The sequence below is a fragment of the Sus scrofa genome, chromosome X, assembly GCF_000003025.6.
Source record: "Sus scrofa isolate TJ Tabasco breed Duroc chromosome X, Sscrofa11.1, whole genome shotgun sequence".
NCBI lineage: Eukaryota > Metazoa > Chordata > Mammalia > Artiodactyla > Suidae > Sus > Sus scrofa.
The window spans coordinates 28,369,983-28,387,611 of NC_010461.5; the positions used below are offsets into that span (position 1 = coordinate 28,369,983).

The 17,629-nt window shown below is 34.1% G+C and overlaps 1 protein-coding gene across 16 annotated transcripts in view; it reads right to left on the reverse strand.

The window, feature by feature from the left end:
• DMD (dystrophin) overlaps positions 1-17,629 on the reverse strand; it is a 2,622,506-nt gene that overhangs the window by 1,341,760 nt on the left and 1,263,117 nt on the right. For all 16 annotated transcript variants that reach the window (XM_021079543.1, XM_021079551.1, XM_021079550.1 and 13 more), the window contains 1 exon segment: positions 13,552-13,713. In XM_021079543.1, the coding sequence (XP_020935202.1) occupies positions 13,552-13,713 (162 nt within the window).

Sequence of the window (17,629 nt, forward strand, 5' to 3'; positions counted from 1 at the left end):
TGGCTTTCCATCATAGGCTGAAGTATATATCATTTGCCAAAGATGGTTGCAACAGTGACCATACCACATGCTCCTCTTACCTATTCCAATGAAAAGGTAGAGTTTATTTCTTCACCTCTTTAAATTTAGATCAGCCCTATGACTCCCTTGAGCAAAAGAAAAGAGGAAGAGTAATCTTCTGCAATTTATAGGAAAAGTCCTTAACTGGCCTAGCAGCTTCTATTTTCGCCTTTTGGAACACTCACTCTTAGGATTCTCCATCTTTGAACCAATATGACATGCTCTGAAATGCCTAAGGCACATAGAGAAGCTGGGGATAAATGTTTCAGCTCTTCTGAAACAATGCCAGGTGAGCTTTCAGCTCTCACAGTGAGTATCAACGGCTAGACATGAGTGAGCCATCTTGGATGTCCAGCCCATTTTATTTTACAAGTCACTGTACTACTGGCTAACTAATGACCATAATTATATAAGAGACCCCAAGAGAGAACCATTCAGCTGCTCCTTCTGAACCCACAAAACCATTAGAGAAAATGATCCTTTGCTATAACATTTGCCCCAACTCAGAGCCATTCAGTCTTGTGAACTTGATGAGTCAAAACTTTATTCTTATTCTTGGTTTCCATGACACAGCCCTGTGCCCTTATGATCAACTCCCTTCCCTCATTTTTGTTTTTGCTTTAGTTAATTCAATTTTGTTACTTGTACCTAAGCATCCTAAATAGTATATTGGATATGCAAAGAGGTAGAAGTTTTCAAAACAAAAGCATTCTTGAATGAGGGAAAACAAGATATGGACAGGGAACTAGACAGCACAAAAAGTTTGGGAGAAATAAAATAATGCATAGATAATTAATGCACATCTGCAGAGATACAGCTATAAATGTAGGTATAAATGAGGTATTAAGTAATCTCATATCCTAAACGAAAAGTTTCCAGTATTTTTAAAGTTTAAATTCTAAAAGTGATCAGAATCATACATAATAGTTTTACTGCTCATACTTAATCTAATAATTAAGAAAGTTCATAATGAGATAATGTTTCTAAAATTCAGTAATACTTTGATATGAATTTGTATTTTACTAATCACCATATATAGCTACATAGAGGTGTGTGTGCATTTTTTTCAAAAGAACAGTGTGCACTTGTAGAAATGATATATATTTGAGTGTATTCAAACATTAGAGGGAAGTAGAAAGGGAAGCTCAAGAGAGAACCACAGAGAATAGGGAAATTTAAGGGATGAGACAAAGGAAAACACCAAAGGAAGAAAAGGAATAGTCTATAAGTAAGAGAAGAGGAACAACCAGAAAAGAGAGAGGGTATCACAGAACCAAGTAATGTGAGAGTCTTAAGAATGATGGAGATGTCAACCACATTAAATTTTGACAAAGCTTAAATAAGTACTAATAAGGGAGTATTAGGTGTTCAATGAGCACTGCATCTAGAACAGTCAGTGGATGGTGAGAGCAGAAATTAACTTTTCAAGGGCTGAAGCTTGATTAAGGACAAGGAAGTATCCTTATAAAAGTAGTTTAAATCATTTTAAAGATTTTGCCTCTCCATCTGATAAAATGTAAGTCAAAGAGAATTGAACATGTACTAAGGCCCTGTGAAAGGAGGCAATGGATAAAGCATAAAAACAAACACAACAACAACAACAACAACATGTAAGAAGGTAATTGATGAGAAAATCCCTGAGGGAACAAGAGGAAATAGAGTGAAAGGCAAAGATCAATCATCAATGGAAAATATTGACAGGCAGAGAGGTGCCACTTTTTCAGAAGCCAAAGTAAGACATAAAGATCATTTTTTTTCTTTGTCTTTTTGTATTTTTAGAGCTGCACCCACAGCATATGGAGGTTCCCAGGCTAGGGGTCCAATCAGAGCTATATGCCAGAGCCACAGCAATGCCAGATCCGAGCTGCATGTGTGGCCTACACCACAGCTCACAGCAACACCGGATCCTGAACCCACTGAGCAAAGCCAGGGACTGAACCCGCATCCTCGTGGATGTTGGTCGGGTTCATTAACCACTGAGCCATAACAGGAACTCCATAAAGATCATTTTAGACGTAGAGAGGCAGGAAATGGAATGCCTTCTACCTGGTGCTCTCTGGGAATCAGAATAGTGCTAAGAAAAACCTAGATTTAAATCTCAGGGCTCTGGCTTTCCATCTGAGCAAAGCACCAAACTTTTCTGAGCCTCATTTTTCTCATCTCTAAGCTGAGGGTGATAATGACAAGCCAGCAAAGACTCTATCATAATTTGTAGGCAGAGTATCAAGGGAAATTCCATGTCTGTAGCAATAAATACATTCAATGTCCTTTAAACAACTATAGTGACTCTTATATTATGATTTAAAAATAAAAGTATGCTTTAATGGGACATTTATGGGAAAAAGATATTTAATCTTATTTGTATAGTAATAGTGTTTAGCTTATCAATTCAACTCAATAAGGAAATTCTGTACCTACTAAGGAATCTCTATTCCATATAGTGAGAACAAAACCATTGATTCTGCCCTTAAATAACTTTTGTTCGAGGGAGACAGATCACAGAGATATAAGTAAATTACAAAGAATAAATAAGTTAATGTAATAGAAAAATTATTCTATGCCATAAAAGACAAAGAAATATTCATTTCGGCTATGGAATCTGATTAAAATTTTATGAAATTACATAATTTAAGTCCCATATGGCTTATAAGGGGGTTTTAGAGGGATAGATAAGATAATAAGAACATGGGATATCATTCCAGGTTGTGGGAACCATGTTAGCAAAGACTGAGTTTTGAGTGTGCCGAATATATACACTTAGTATTGTGAAAGGAGAAACTGGATGTGGGTAGAGTGAAAATTACTATCTAGAGGAGGGATTAATCTGAAGTCATGTTTCAGGGCTGATTACTTGCAAAGAAAATTCTTCTATAACAGCATTTAATTTTCAACTTGTAATTGTATAGTTTTGTTTGTTCATTTGTTTGTTTTCCTTAAAGACTGCCCCATTTGACGTTACCACTCAAGGCAAGGCACTACAAAACAAAACCAAGATAATTTAAGTGATCACTGAAACACATGTCTTCTGATGATAAATTCCGTATTTTTCCAAATGAGACATACTGTTATCATGACTCATAAACAACAGGAAAAATGACCTACAAACACACTACTGAAACTCAACTTTTATCTGTCACCAGGGGATATGAAGGACCATGTAACACATGAAAGAAAAGTTGGACACTCTGGACTTTGAAGTGTTCATATTTATATCAAGCAGTTAGAGAGACTCTTGAGAGGATGAATTTCTGTACTCTTAGAAAAGTTACCACTAATAAAATCATTTAAACTAAAAAAATGATGGATGAATATCATATAAAACTGAGATTCTATAATAATCTATAGGCAGCATTTCTAGAAAAATTCTCATATCTGTAGTATTGTTCACATAGTACTAGAAATCAAAATTTCTTTATAAATTAAGTAGATTATGCATGAAAAGAGCCCAATGGCTGCAAATATATTTTGTAAATTAAGCATCAACATGTGTCTGTACTACAGAATGTCTCAGAATATTTTATATATTAATATGCACTGTGATATCAAAGAAGGATAGAGTTCTTTGCTCAAATTACACTTTTGCTTTTTTTGGCACAGCATATCACACGAGTATATTTGGGAGAAGCTACCCCATATGCTTAATATTATTAGTGATAATTCAATTCATTATTAAAATTATAAGATAAAATGTATATATATTTCCAATTGATACTATTTGGGAAAGATGTATAATGTGCATCACACTTATATTTAACTAGGACCTTTAAAAACTAATTCCACAAGTCTTAACCTTCAACAGATGATTAATTTTTAGGTTTTACTTTGGGCATCTTTTACCACCTACTTTATTTAACCCCATCAGATTATCATTCTGGAACAACATAATTTCAAAATGCTTATCACTTTATGGCAGGCTTATTATGAAATAGGTTAATGACTTCTTTAAATAACACAGTATTATGGAAACTTCCAGGAAAAATAGACAATACACTATTTAAAAATTCCTTTTAAAAAACAAACATTAATATATAGAATGACCATATGACATAGCAATCCCGCTCATGGGCATATATCCAGACAAAACTTTCCTCTAAAAAGACACATGTGCCTATTTGTTCATTGCAGCACTATTCACAATAGTCAAAACATGGAAACAACCCAAATGTCCATCAACGGACGATTAGATTAGGAAGATGTGGAATATATACACAATGGAATACTACTCAGCCATAAAAAGAATAAAATAATGCCATTTGAAGCAACATGGATGGACTAGAGACTCTCATACTGAGTGAAGTATGTCAGAAAAAGAAAGACATACCATATGCTATCACTCATATCTGGAATCTAATATACACACAAATGAACCTTTCCACAGAAAAGAAAATCATGGACTTGGACAACAGTCTTGTGGTTGCCAATGGGGGAGGGGGAGGGAGTGGGAGGGATAGGGAGTCTGTGGTTATTAGATGCAAACTATTGCATTTGGAGTAGGTAAGAAATGAGATCCTGCTTGTATAGCACAGGGAACTATATCTAGGCACTTGTGATGGAACATGACAGAGGATAATGTGAGGAAAAGAATGTATATATATCTGTGACTGGGTCACTTTGCTGTACAATAGAAATTGGCGGAACACTATCAAACAACTATAATGGAAAAAAATAAAAATCATTATTAAAAGAAAATAATAACATTTTAAAAAATTAGGAATTCCCTAGTGGCTCAGCAGATTAAAGACCTGGTGTTGCCAGTTGCTGTGGCTCGAGTTTGGTTCTTGGCCTGGGGACTTCTGTATGCTGTGGGCACAGCCAAAGAAAAAAATTTTTTTTGTAATGTAGAAGAAAACATTTGGAACAGAATATTTCAACCAAAAAATAAAGATCTCCATAGTCGGCTACTAGATTTGTAAGATCTGTAGTAATTTCAAATAGAAGCAAAATGAAAGGAAGTAGCAAATGAGAGCTACTGATTCAGAACACCTATGTATATTCTTAAAGGAGTTCTAAATACAATACTTCTCAGGATCACAGGATTTTTTTCGTAAAAGTGAAATAAAATAAAGCAAATTACATCATCATGCCATTACCAAAAAAAAGACATTTGACAATACAGTATTACATTCATAAATAGCATTATATATTGAAAGTAGGAAACAACAATGGAAATGAAATAACCATTTTTCTATTTAAGATGGTAAAGGGCAAATTATAAAACTAAAAATCAATCAAATATTAATGACATTTCCAATATAGCACTTTACAATTACCTGAGAACACAGCAGGGCTATTTATCATGATTTACTTCATCAGACCACTCTCATATGTGAAATTAAATACAGAAAAAGGCAAGCAAAATTGAGCTGCAACTGTCCAATGTATTTAATGGAATAAAGGAAACTATATCAAATAATTATTAAAGTTTTTTCTGATGTCATATAAATAAAATGACTCCAAAGAAAATTAAAATACTTCAGAAAGAAAAAATAATAGTTAGAAGATATCATCTTAGGATTATGAATGGTAGTTCTATATATAGTTTTCTAAGCTATCTCCAAACTGTTCTCCATAGTGGTTGTACCAGTTTACATTCCCAACAGCAGTGCAGGAGGGTCCCCTTTTCTCCACACCTCCCCCAGCACTTGTTATTTGTGGACTTATGAATGATGGCCATTTTGACTGGTGTGAGGTGGTATCTCATGGAAGTTTTAATGTGCATTTCTCTAATAATCAGGGATGTTGAGCCTTTTTTCATGTGCTTGTTGGCCATCTGTGCATCTTCCTTGGAGAATGGTCTATTCAGGCCTTGTGCCCATTTTTCAATTGGGTTGTTGGCTTTTTTGCTGTTGAGTTATATGAGTTGCTTGTATATCCTAGAGATTAAGCCCTTGTCCACTGCATCATTTGAAACTATTTTCTCCCATTCTGTAAGTTGTCTTTTTGTTTTCTTTTTGGTTTCCTTTGCTGTGCCAAAAGCTTGTCAGTTTGATTAGGCCCCATTGGTTTATTTTTGCTTTTATTTCTGTTGCCTTGGGAGACTGACCTGAGAAAATATTCATGAGGTTGCTGTCAGAGAATGCTTTGCCTATGTTCTCTTCCAGGAGTTTGATGGTGTCTTGTCTTATGTTTATGTCTTTCAGCCATTTTGAGTTCATTTTTGTGTATGGTGTGAGGGTGTGTTCTAGTTTTATTGCTTTGCATGCAGCTGTCCAGGTTTCCCAGCAATGCTTGCTGAAAAGACTTTCTTTTTCCCATGTTATGTTCTTGCCTCCTTTGTCAAAGATTAATTGACCATAAGTATCTGGGTTTATTTCTGGGTTCTCTATTCTGTTCCATTGGTCTGTATGTCTGTTTTGGTACCAGTACCACATTGTCTTATAGAACTACCATATGACACAGCAATTCCACTCTTGGGTATATATCGAGACAAAACTTTCCTTAAAAAAGACACAACTACCCACATGTTCATTGCAGCACTATTCACAATAGCCACTACATGGAAATGACCCAAATGCCCATTGACAGATGATTGGATTAGGAAGATGTGGTATATATACACAATGGAATACTACTCAGCCATAAAAAAGAACAAAATAATGCCATTTGCAGCAACATGGATGGAACTAGAGACTCTCATCCTAAGTGAAGTAAGTCAGAAAGAGAAAGACAAATACCATATGATATCACTTACATCTGGAATCTAATATAAGGCACAAATGAACCTTTACACAGAAAAGAAAGTCATGGGCTTGGCGAATAGACCTGTGGTTGCAAAGGGGGAGGGGGAGGGGGAGGGATGGGGTGTTTGGGGTTAATAGATACAGACTATTCCCTTTGGAATGGATTATCAATGAGATTCTGCTGTGTAGTACTGGGAATTATGTCTAGTCACTTACGATGGAGCATAATAATGTGAGAAAAAAGAATGAATACATGTATGTATAACTGGGTCACCATGCTGTACAGTAGAAAATTTATAGAACACTGTAAAACCAGCTATAATGGAAAAAATAAAAATCATTATATAAAAAAGGACTATGAATGATATGCAAAGGCAGGTATATGGAATGATTGGCCAATGGAGACCTGCTGTATAGCACAGAGAACTCTACCCAATATTCTGTGATAATCTATGTGGGAAAAATATCTGAGAGAGAATGGATATGTGTATATGTATCGCTGGGTCACTTTGTTATACAGTAGAAATTATCACAACCTTGTAAAATAACTATACTTTTTTAAAAAAAGACTATGAATGGAGGAATTTAGCCCTGTTAGATTTGAAATTTTTAAATGGATAACAATTTTGATGTTGCATCCTCCAGGAGGTTTTAAATGATCACATATATAATATACACTTGCAAAATTAAATGAAGAAAGGGTATTAAAGTATCTCGGAAAATCTGTACTGTTAAAACAGTAGGAACATGAAAAAAATGTATTCTTTCCTCTTTTGCAACTCTCACTTGTAACTATTTCCCATGCTATTTAACATGTCAAAATAACAATAATAGCTATTCAAACTGGGGAGTAATCAGTTTTATATAGTAATACTCAGAGGCAGCATTTCAATGCTAAAACAAATTTTAAATTAATTGCATTTAATTAAATGCCACCATACCTCTATTACTAGGTAAAAAGAAAATATTTCTGCTATGGTTGTGCGGAGTTTAATATTAGAACCCTGTAATAGGTCTCTATTTTCTTGTTCTGTGGTTAAATTTTAACCTCATTATTACATAAATCCTGAATGAATTCTCCTACACAGATTTATACTGTCTAATTCATAAATCAGTGAAGTCGATTATAAAGTTAGACTCTTCTGAGTCATTTGGCAATCAAATATGCCTATTTACACTATAAAGGTCTTTTTTTTATTCCAGAATGAAATCATAAGCTTAATATGATAGACCAAAATCTGCATTTGTCTTTATTTTTAAGCCATTGATTTTCGATAGTTAGGAAAGTTTACTTTTAAATATGGCCAAATATATTTCAAGTAAATTGGAAGATTTAGCTTCAATAAACACAGGAGGATATCAATTATGAATTAGTTGGATGTGCAGCTAATGCAATCATCTTAAATTAACAGCTTTCTTTAGTTAAGAAAAAACCCTTTGTCTATTGATTGACACTAAGTTTTAACCACATTGTTAATGGGATGGAAAAAGAGATAGAAGGAAGAAATCTAGTCTGTAGTAAACCTCAAATACCCATAAATTGAAGCTTGATGAACAAAACATAAGAGCATATTTTTGTGCTGATTATGAGGTCCTCTCCTTTGATGATAATTTGTTTCCTAAATTGTTTTACTTTTTCCCCTCTACTCATAAACTTATATCTGTTATATTGGACATGAGGGCATAGAAGAAGGGATCAGGAATCTGCAGGACAAAACAAATAGAACAGTTTGGATATGAGATCACTGTTAGGCAACCCCACTGTTTCTTGTGGTAATCTAAGGATCAGTGTATGTTCTCCTCTATAAAATGTACATCATCAACATATAATGATAAGGGGCACTTCAAGATATATGCATGTTAGAACATTCTTATATACTGGAGACAAAAAGTACAGACTGAAGTATCTGTGTAATTTTAGGAATTACAGGCATTTAAGTGGCTCTTTAGAAATAGTTATTATGGCTCCAACAATTATTTAGAGGCATATCAAAGCTACTTGGCACATTAACATATGTGGAATTTGAAAAAAAGAAAATAAGAAAAATAAGCCAAGATAATCTTCAAATATCCATATCTAAATTCTATTTATCTAAATTAATTTGTTCATGCAGGAGATAGCAGTTATATTTTCTGTCTTCACTATATTTCCCATAAGATTTAGGAAATAATCAAAATAGGAGAGCAAGAAATCAAAGTCTAATTTCCACCCCAACTCCCTCCCTCTCATTGAAATCTTGACATAGCCATAGGTGAGAAGTGTGGTGTAGGGGAAAAAACCAGACGAGCTACTCAGCCATTACCAGTAATGAGCTATCCAAACTTCTCAACTTTGCTACATGTTAGAATAACTGGGGGGGCAGGGGTCCTCCAAAATTCTGATTACTGAGTCTAACCAGAGATTATGATATGAATATCCTGGGATACAAAGCTGGGTACTCGGATTTTTGCCTCCCGACCTTAGGTGATAAAACTAAATCTCTGTATTATCTAGGGCATGCCTATTATGATCCGATTTAGAGGGTTGATTGAAAAAACTGCGCATGCTACAATTTTGGTCCCTAATCTAGAATCATACTTTATATCACACATAAAGTATAATTCATTTTTGTAAGAAACATGGCCTCAATTCTTCTTATTTCAATGGCATTCTTTGAAACAATTCATTTTTTTTTTCTTTTTTTCTTTTTACTGCTGCCCTTGCAGCATATGGAAGTTCCAGAGCTAGAGGTCAAATCAGAATTGCAGATTCAGGCCTATGCAACAGCCATGGCAACACCAGATCTGAGCCACACCTGTGACCTCTGCTACAGTTTGTGGCAATGCCAGATCCTTAACACACTGAACGAGGTCAGGGAACAAACCTCCATTCTCATAGAGACTACATTGGGTCCTTAACCCACTGAGCCGCAATAGGAACTCTGAAACAATTCAAAAATTATATATTTTTGGCATTGCCCAAATAGAAAATTGCTTGATAAAACAAATATATTTAACTTTATGACTAATCTTGGAAAGACAATGGAAATGCTGACTGAATGCTCTTGAAGTAATTAGGATTAATTTAGGCAAGATATAATTTATACACTAAAGAGTTGATCTAAACAACATAAAATCACAAAGATGAACTGTGTTTGGAGGAAGGGGAAATTAAATTTGAATTTGTGTTCCCCGTAATTATTTTTTACCAACTATTTTTAAAAATTATAAATTACATTAGCAAAATTTACAAAATAACCACCAAAATGATCCAGATTTTGATATTTTAACTTTAGAGGGATTAAAATACTTTTTTAAATTGTAGAGAACATTTTTGTCTAAAGTGAAAGAAATTCAAGTATGCAGCAGTATGTGACATTCCAGTAAAATCTAAATTATTGAAAAAACCACCTAAATATAAATTATTAAAAAAATTCTTTCATAAAATTAAGGAGTAAACAATTCTATTCATGCTGTGTGTCTCTCGCAGTTATACAATTTAATGATTTTATTTTGTAAAGTTGTTTCGAAGAAACACTCAGTTTTTAAAATTTTAATCATATTATTTTTGAAATATGTCTTAAATTTCTGATTTGTACATCTAGAAGCTAAATGTTTATATCTAGGAGAGCTTTTCCCATTTGCTTTATTCTGTTCATATCAATAAGATGTCATCTTGATTATGTACTTTAATAAAAAATATTTCTTGGAGTTTCTGGGGTGGCACAGTGGGTTAAGGATCCGCATTGTCTCTGGTGGCGTGGGTTTGATTTTCTGCCTGGTGCAGTGGGGTAAGGATCCAGCACTGCTGCAGCTGTGGCATAGGCTGCAACTCCAGCTCAGATTTGGTCCCTGGCCCGGGAACTTCCATATACTGCAGACGTGGCTGAAGAAAAAAAAAAAAAAATTGGTTTGGTTAAGCGTTATTTTTTAAAATAAAAGACTCGGGTCAACATATGCTCTGACATCCTAGCAGCATGCAGCTTCATAGTCTAAAAGGTTAAACCTTACACCTGTAAGTTCATGCCATCTCATGTTATCAAAGAGAAAAGAAAACTATTTTTTATCTCATTAGAATCAGAATGGCCAGTTTGTTCATCGTGACTGATAACTAGTCAATTAATAGTCAGAGGCAGTGGGAAACTTATTTGATCCTATAGTTATAAATGAAAATAAAATGCAGGGAAGTACCTTGATCTACATGTACTTCTATATACAATAAGAGTATACCTGTCAAAATGTTATGCACATTGCACATATTTCCTTAATACTGATTTTTTTTTACATGTACTGAGAATCTCAATCTTAAACAGCAGAAAAAGGAAGACTCGCTTAACAGATCTAAATTTAGTAGTTAAACTATGAGTGCACCACACGGTGGAGGCAAACAACCACAAATCTATGCGGCCGATATGTGACAGAAGATCAGAGCACAAATAAAGACAACCAAATACGGTGTCACCATTCATTTTGTCCTGTTTCTTGGTGACATATTAAAACAAGTACTTGCTTTCTGAAAAGGGAAAGCTAAGCTCACTAGTCTTTTAATTAGCAATGAATTTTCTGCAAATTTACAGAAACACATTATATGTAAATTTTACTTTATACAAAGCATTCAATTCAGCCCTCATTATATATATTTAGAAAAGTGGCCATTTTGGTGGTATTCTTATTAAGGTCTTTGTCTGATACACTGTGCTTAAGTTCTTACTTCACAGATAATCCTTTTACTCTCAAATTGTTTCTTTCAAGGGAGATCCAAATTGAGCTTCAGGAAAGGTAACACTTGAAGTAAATATGAGTACTTGATAACTCTGTTCCAGAAAACAATTCACTTAGCTGTCATCTTAAGTAAGGTCTTGGAGAAGAATGTTTTAGTAGGCTTTGGGTGGCTTGCATTTTCCAGTATTATATACACCACTTGGGAAATTCAAAGTCAAGAATTATCTTGAAAATTCAGGTGCAACCACAAATGTAGGGAAAATGGGTTTGAGCTTGTTAGTACTCTAAAATATCTTTTCTCATGTAGATTTAAACTTTTTTGATTTACCTGTGAGTTGTCATTTGCAAGTATTGTGAACCACTATAATTAATATTTTTACACTTTTTGAGAAAACCAAATAAAAACTTTATATTATTAAAAACTAGTAATTTATACTCATGTCTGTAGAATCATGTATTCATACCTAAACTTAAAAAACACTCAAGTTCAACAACTTTTTCAACTAAACAAGATTTTTTCTAAAATTTCCCATTTTTTCTAATAAGAGCTTTCACCAATCTCAAATTTGCTACTGATAGTTTAATTCTACCAGCCTCAAAACGTAACTCTATATACTTTATACTAATTTTAATATTTAATATTTATACTATTCTAATTTTTCCTTAATTACATCCAGAAAGTTATGAGCACTCTTTAATCCAACATTTCTCTAAATTCATTTCACTGAATTAAAAAAATATGCAGTTCTACTCTGCCTTTAGTTTATAATCACGTACTTCTCAATTCAGTAAAAATTTCTCAGTCCTATCATTTTTCTTAAGATTGCCTAAAAAGTTTTGTATGCGACTCAAATTGGAACAGTATGTAAGTTCGAAGAAATATATCTATCAAGGAGGTTACATATTGCCCCAGTGACAAACTATTATGAGGGTTTTATTATCACAACTTCCCCCAAGCTTCACTTTTTTCACCTGCTATTATAATAGGCAGTAAGGAACCCCTCCACCTGAGACTTTCTAAGCCTCTCAAAACTATCTGTACTCTGTCCCATATTCTCAAGGATTTTCTTAGTCAAATTTAGACAATAAGGTAAAAAAAAAAATGATCTACTGTGTACACTGATGCTTTGGGCACCAATTTAACTGTGATTCACTGCAGTGTAATTATATCATAACCATAATTTATAAATCCAGTATTTTACCCCCAAACTTATTTTGAAGTGAAAACATACCAGTATCTCCACCAATTAGTGGGGAGAGGGTCTTGGGAATGGAGGGATAACCTTCTAACATCCCTCACATCATAGCACATGGTCCGTTATTCTTGGGTACTGGGTTCATAATATGTACATAAGTTTGAAAAGTAGTTATATTATGTTACTATCAGAAAATCCTAAAGACATTTAAATAAATAATACTCATGATATTTTACATACATGAAAATATTATTTAAAAACAAATATGGCATTACTTCCCAAGGTAAAAGTTAATTTAGATATTGCCTAAATTTACTCAGTATAAAGTTGGCTTTATTTTCATTACTAATTTAACTCTCATTCTAGAAAAATTAGTTTTAATACATTTCATAATTCAGATTGTATAGTGTTGAATGTGTATGTATGTGAGTAAATATGAGTATAGAAGACATTAGTAATAAAATGCAAATTGATACCTCAAATTTCTTGTTATTAGCTACTTGTAACATATTCAATAGAGAATATAGGTCATATGAATTCTGATCCCAAGATAACAACAAACGTTAACTTGATAATAAAATTGTTGAGGCTACATTTTAAATAGTACCACCAGAGATAATTTCTTTACAATTTTCCCTTTAGTTTATGTATAGCTTGAAAATATTGGTAAACATTAGACTTCAGTGTGATACTGCCCCTGTCTTTTAAGCATCTTGGTATCAAATCTCTCTATTACATACATCGAAAAATAAATCTTGAGATCATTTTTTTCCCCTTACCTCCAAATAGTGAAGTCAATCAATCAAATAACCCTCTTTGCAACTAGGCAAATACATTTTCAGTTAGAAATTCAGCAATGTCTTATTCAGATCATAAACACAAAAGAAAAGATGTGCATTCCAGGTTCTACTTGCCTGGGCTTCCTGAGGCATTTGAGCTGCATCTACTTTGTCAGCAATATAAACTGCCAACTGGTGGTCAATGGATGAGAGGGAATCCTGAATTAAGTGTAAGGATTTTTCGATCTCCTGTGCAGACTGGATACTTTGTTCAAGCAACTTTTGTCTCCTCACGGCCTAAACAAGAAGAAATAAGAATGAATCAGTTCAATGTTTACTGTTGATGTTTTTTCTGCAATCCTGCCACAAAATAAATGAAGATTCTAGATGCTTCCCCAGTCACCTTTTTGTAGGATAGATTTCGCAGCTTTCTGCCACTCATTAAGCTCTACTTAGAAAAATGAAAATAAGAATAAGAAAAAAGAATTAGCACAAGAACGGCAGGGTCAGGACTGTCTGCAGGACAGAACCACAGTATTATGCACATCAAGGAAAAAAGCTGGAAAAAACATCAGTGAAATCATCTCTGTCGTTGCAATCTGTTGTTCTAGGGCCGAACGTTCCTCCTGATCTCATTATATAGTTCAAGAGATTTGGTTTACTTAGAATAGGGTCATCGTCATCACAATCCAATTCAAATAGATAATCTACTTCCACCAGTCAGACACATATACAGTCTGTTCAGAATCAGCTCCTTTTCAATGAGAGAATTTTAGATCACCATTTGGTTAAAGATTTATTTTGCATACTAGTTCAACCAGTTTTACATGGTCCTTTTTTGCCTCTGCTTTCTTTCACAATTTGGATTATGGAAATTGCTTGTACAATTGGATTTGTGTTACTGCTGAAGTAGAACAAATAATAAGTAATCCTAATATAGCTGCAATTAATCTTGATTGTTACTATAAGTATGATTAGGATAATTCAACATTTTTTTATGTATAAATAGCATGCTGAACAGATTGCAGAGTCTCACTTCAAGGATCTGTTCACCTTTAAAAGAGTAGTTATAAAAGGAATGAGACAGGCAAGTCATTGAGAATTCCTTAAGTTATGCATCATAATCTAGTATTTTTCCTCATTATACAATATGTAGGCATGATTATCTGTTACAAAAGAACTAACCTTCCCACAGATGGTGATTAGGGTTTTAAAAATAATCCCACTTGTTATGTTATATAAAGAATATTAGACATTATATGAAGAATATAAATATCAGCTCTTAAATATTAAAGATAACATAGATGTTACTGTCCTTTAATGAAGTCAACTTGGAGCACAGCATTACTCAAGTAAAAGGAAGGATAAAAGCATCTGGACTAAAGGAAAAGGAGTTGGAAGACTTGCAATGCTGCAGGAGCAAGGAGGGTATTCTCAGTATTTCTACCTACACCATAAATCTTCAGGATTCGACCTTTCTTTCTTTCTCATTCTATCCACACCGTTAGCTACAATCACATTTCATGTGCTCACAACTCTCAACATTATATCTCAAGCTCAGATTTCACCTCTCTAGCTCTCCACCTACACAAATAATGTCCTACTTGACATTTCCATATAGATGTCCCACAGCCACACATGTGACAACAGGACCAAATAGGGACCCACTGCGCCACCTCCCAACTTGCTTTTGCTCTTTCTCTGTATTTTTCCCTATTTCAGTGATTAACAGTTATGGCCTGTATTAGCCATAGTTTTGGATATTTCCTCTTTTCTATCATGCCCTTTACCACTTTGCATTTAATGAGTCCATCAATCACCAATCTTTTCTTCTATCCCCTAAAATTTCTTGATACTACCATTTTCTCTATCTCTCCCCCCTGCTATTACTATGTGTGATGTCATTAGCATCTCGTCTCAAACATGGTACTAGACCCATGGCTGGTATTCTGCCCTGCTGCTATCCATCTGCAAAGCAGCTATAGTATGTTCTTCCTAAATAAAATAACGATTCTTTGCTTTAAATCTTCTAGTGATTTCTTACTTTCCTTGGGATAAAAGTCATACTCCTCAACATGGCACAAATTCGCTTCATAGTCTCTGTGGTGTCCCCTACTACCTGCTGGAGCTATAAAGAAATGATATTTTTCATTTCCTAGCATACTCTATGTCTCTCTATGCACTTGGCCTTAAACATGCTGTTGCTTTTTCCTAGAACAATTCCATACCCAAGTTCCTTTTACTGCCTAATGTAAATTTACCCTTGGAAATAGAGACATCTCCCTCTCCAGGTGCCTGTCCCTAAAATCTTGTGTTCCCTCTTGCCCTTTCTGTCTCAGCAAATATCACACCATATTGTGATTTACCATTAATTGCTTCTACTTTAAACTATAAGCTCTAATGGGGTTATAGATTATGGCTGTCTTGTTCATTGCTCAATATCAGTTCTGAGAAGAAAGGCCAATAGTTTTGTTTATGACTGGAGGATTGGTATAACAAGCTTTTTAGTGAGGGAAATAGAGAAAATTTCTTTAGTCTAAGACCAAAAAAAAAATGGATTTATAAAATAAGTTGGAAAAAGTTCACCACCACTGAGAGATATATCCTTTGGAGAACAGATCTTACTGTTATTTTTGTTATTACTATTAAATCAGTCCAAATAGGATAGAACATTATTTGGGAAAACCTTTAATCTACATCTATTAAAATACTTAATACAAGTCAATGACCAAAACCTTGTCCTGTACTCTAACTCCAATACAGTGTACTTTTTTCTTCCTAAGCAAAAATTCAACAAAAGTTATATCATAGATATACCAATTTAGGTAAGAATGCTCATGGCTATCATCAGAGCTCTCTGTATTATAGAGGAGGATGTCTATAGCCTACCCAGAGTTTCTCCAGAAAAAGGGATCTCTAATGATAAAATTTCACCATTGTGACAGTTGGCTGGAGAAACTTTCCACTCACAGTATGTAGTAATTGTCTATTTAGGCATTGTTTAAATCTGGTCCCTTATCTGGCTAAGGGCAAAAACAGTTTACTCTTTTGTGCATATTTGTAGAATATTAGTATAATTGAAGAGGATATAGCATAATGCTTAACTATATATCTAGCCTCAAAATTATTTTTAGAAATCTAACTATTTCTATCCATGAAATTCTATGGGTTGAAATAAATGAAATGGCCTATGAGATGAAGGCATAGTTTACCTCAGGGAGTTTGGTTCTTTTCCTGGCTTGGCAATCAGTAAGAGAGACTGATGTACACAGATTTTTTTATTATCTCGGGGATTGAAAAAACCTGATGTCAATACAAGCTTACAGAATTCTTTGAACTAGCCATGGCAATAGGCAGTCTTCTATTTCTAAACATCTTGTTAGGCAGGCCCTGATAGAATGCCAGGCCTGTGCATTTTCTGGGATTCTTGGCACACTTGACCTGTGCTGTCTCACAGAACAGAGTTGTTAGGAAGTCCTAAGTCATAATTGGATTTTTGTTGTTCCCAAATTTTGCTTAACTGTTGTTTTAAAATGTTATTTCATGTCTTTAGCTAATCCACTCAGCAGTAAGAGGCATCATATAGCTAGACAAAACCAGCAATATGAGGAAAGTTAGAAAAACATTAAAAGACTGGCAATCAACAACGAAAATACAAAAGTAGAAAACTGAATCCTAGTAATGGCTACCAAGAAAAAAACCATAATGAAAACACTTTTAATTTGGGCTTTCGGAGAAAATGCCAAGAAAACTAAGTTTAAAAAAACCAACTTATGTGAAAATAAATTATTCTTATTTCCTCAAAGTGAACTGCAATATCAAATTAAAAGCTTAATGATTTTTGCTGGCAATGGAAAGTCATCTCCACAGTAAAGGTGTTGTTCTTCACACTCCTATTTTTAAAATAACGGATTAATCCTTGTGCCCCAGCATTCACTGAACTCAGAGTGCAGCATGCCTAAGAATGTATTTTGTTCATTCTAGAAGAAGACATTTTCTTTTTTTTTTCATTTATAATTATTTTTTATTTTTTCCATTAGAGCTGCTTTACAGTGTTCTGTCAATTTTGTACTGTACAGCAAGGTGACCCAGTCAGACATACATGTATTCATTCTTTTTTCTCACATCATGCTCCATCATAAGTGACTAGACATAGTTTCCAGTGCTATACAACAGAATCTCATTGCTTATCCATTCCAAAGGCATCTACTAA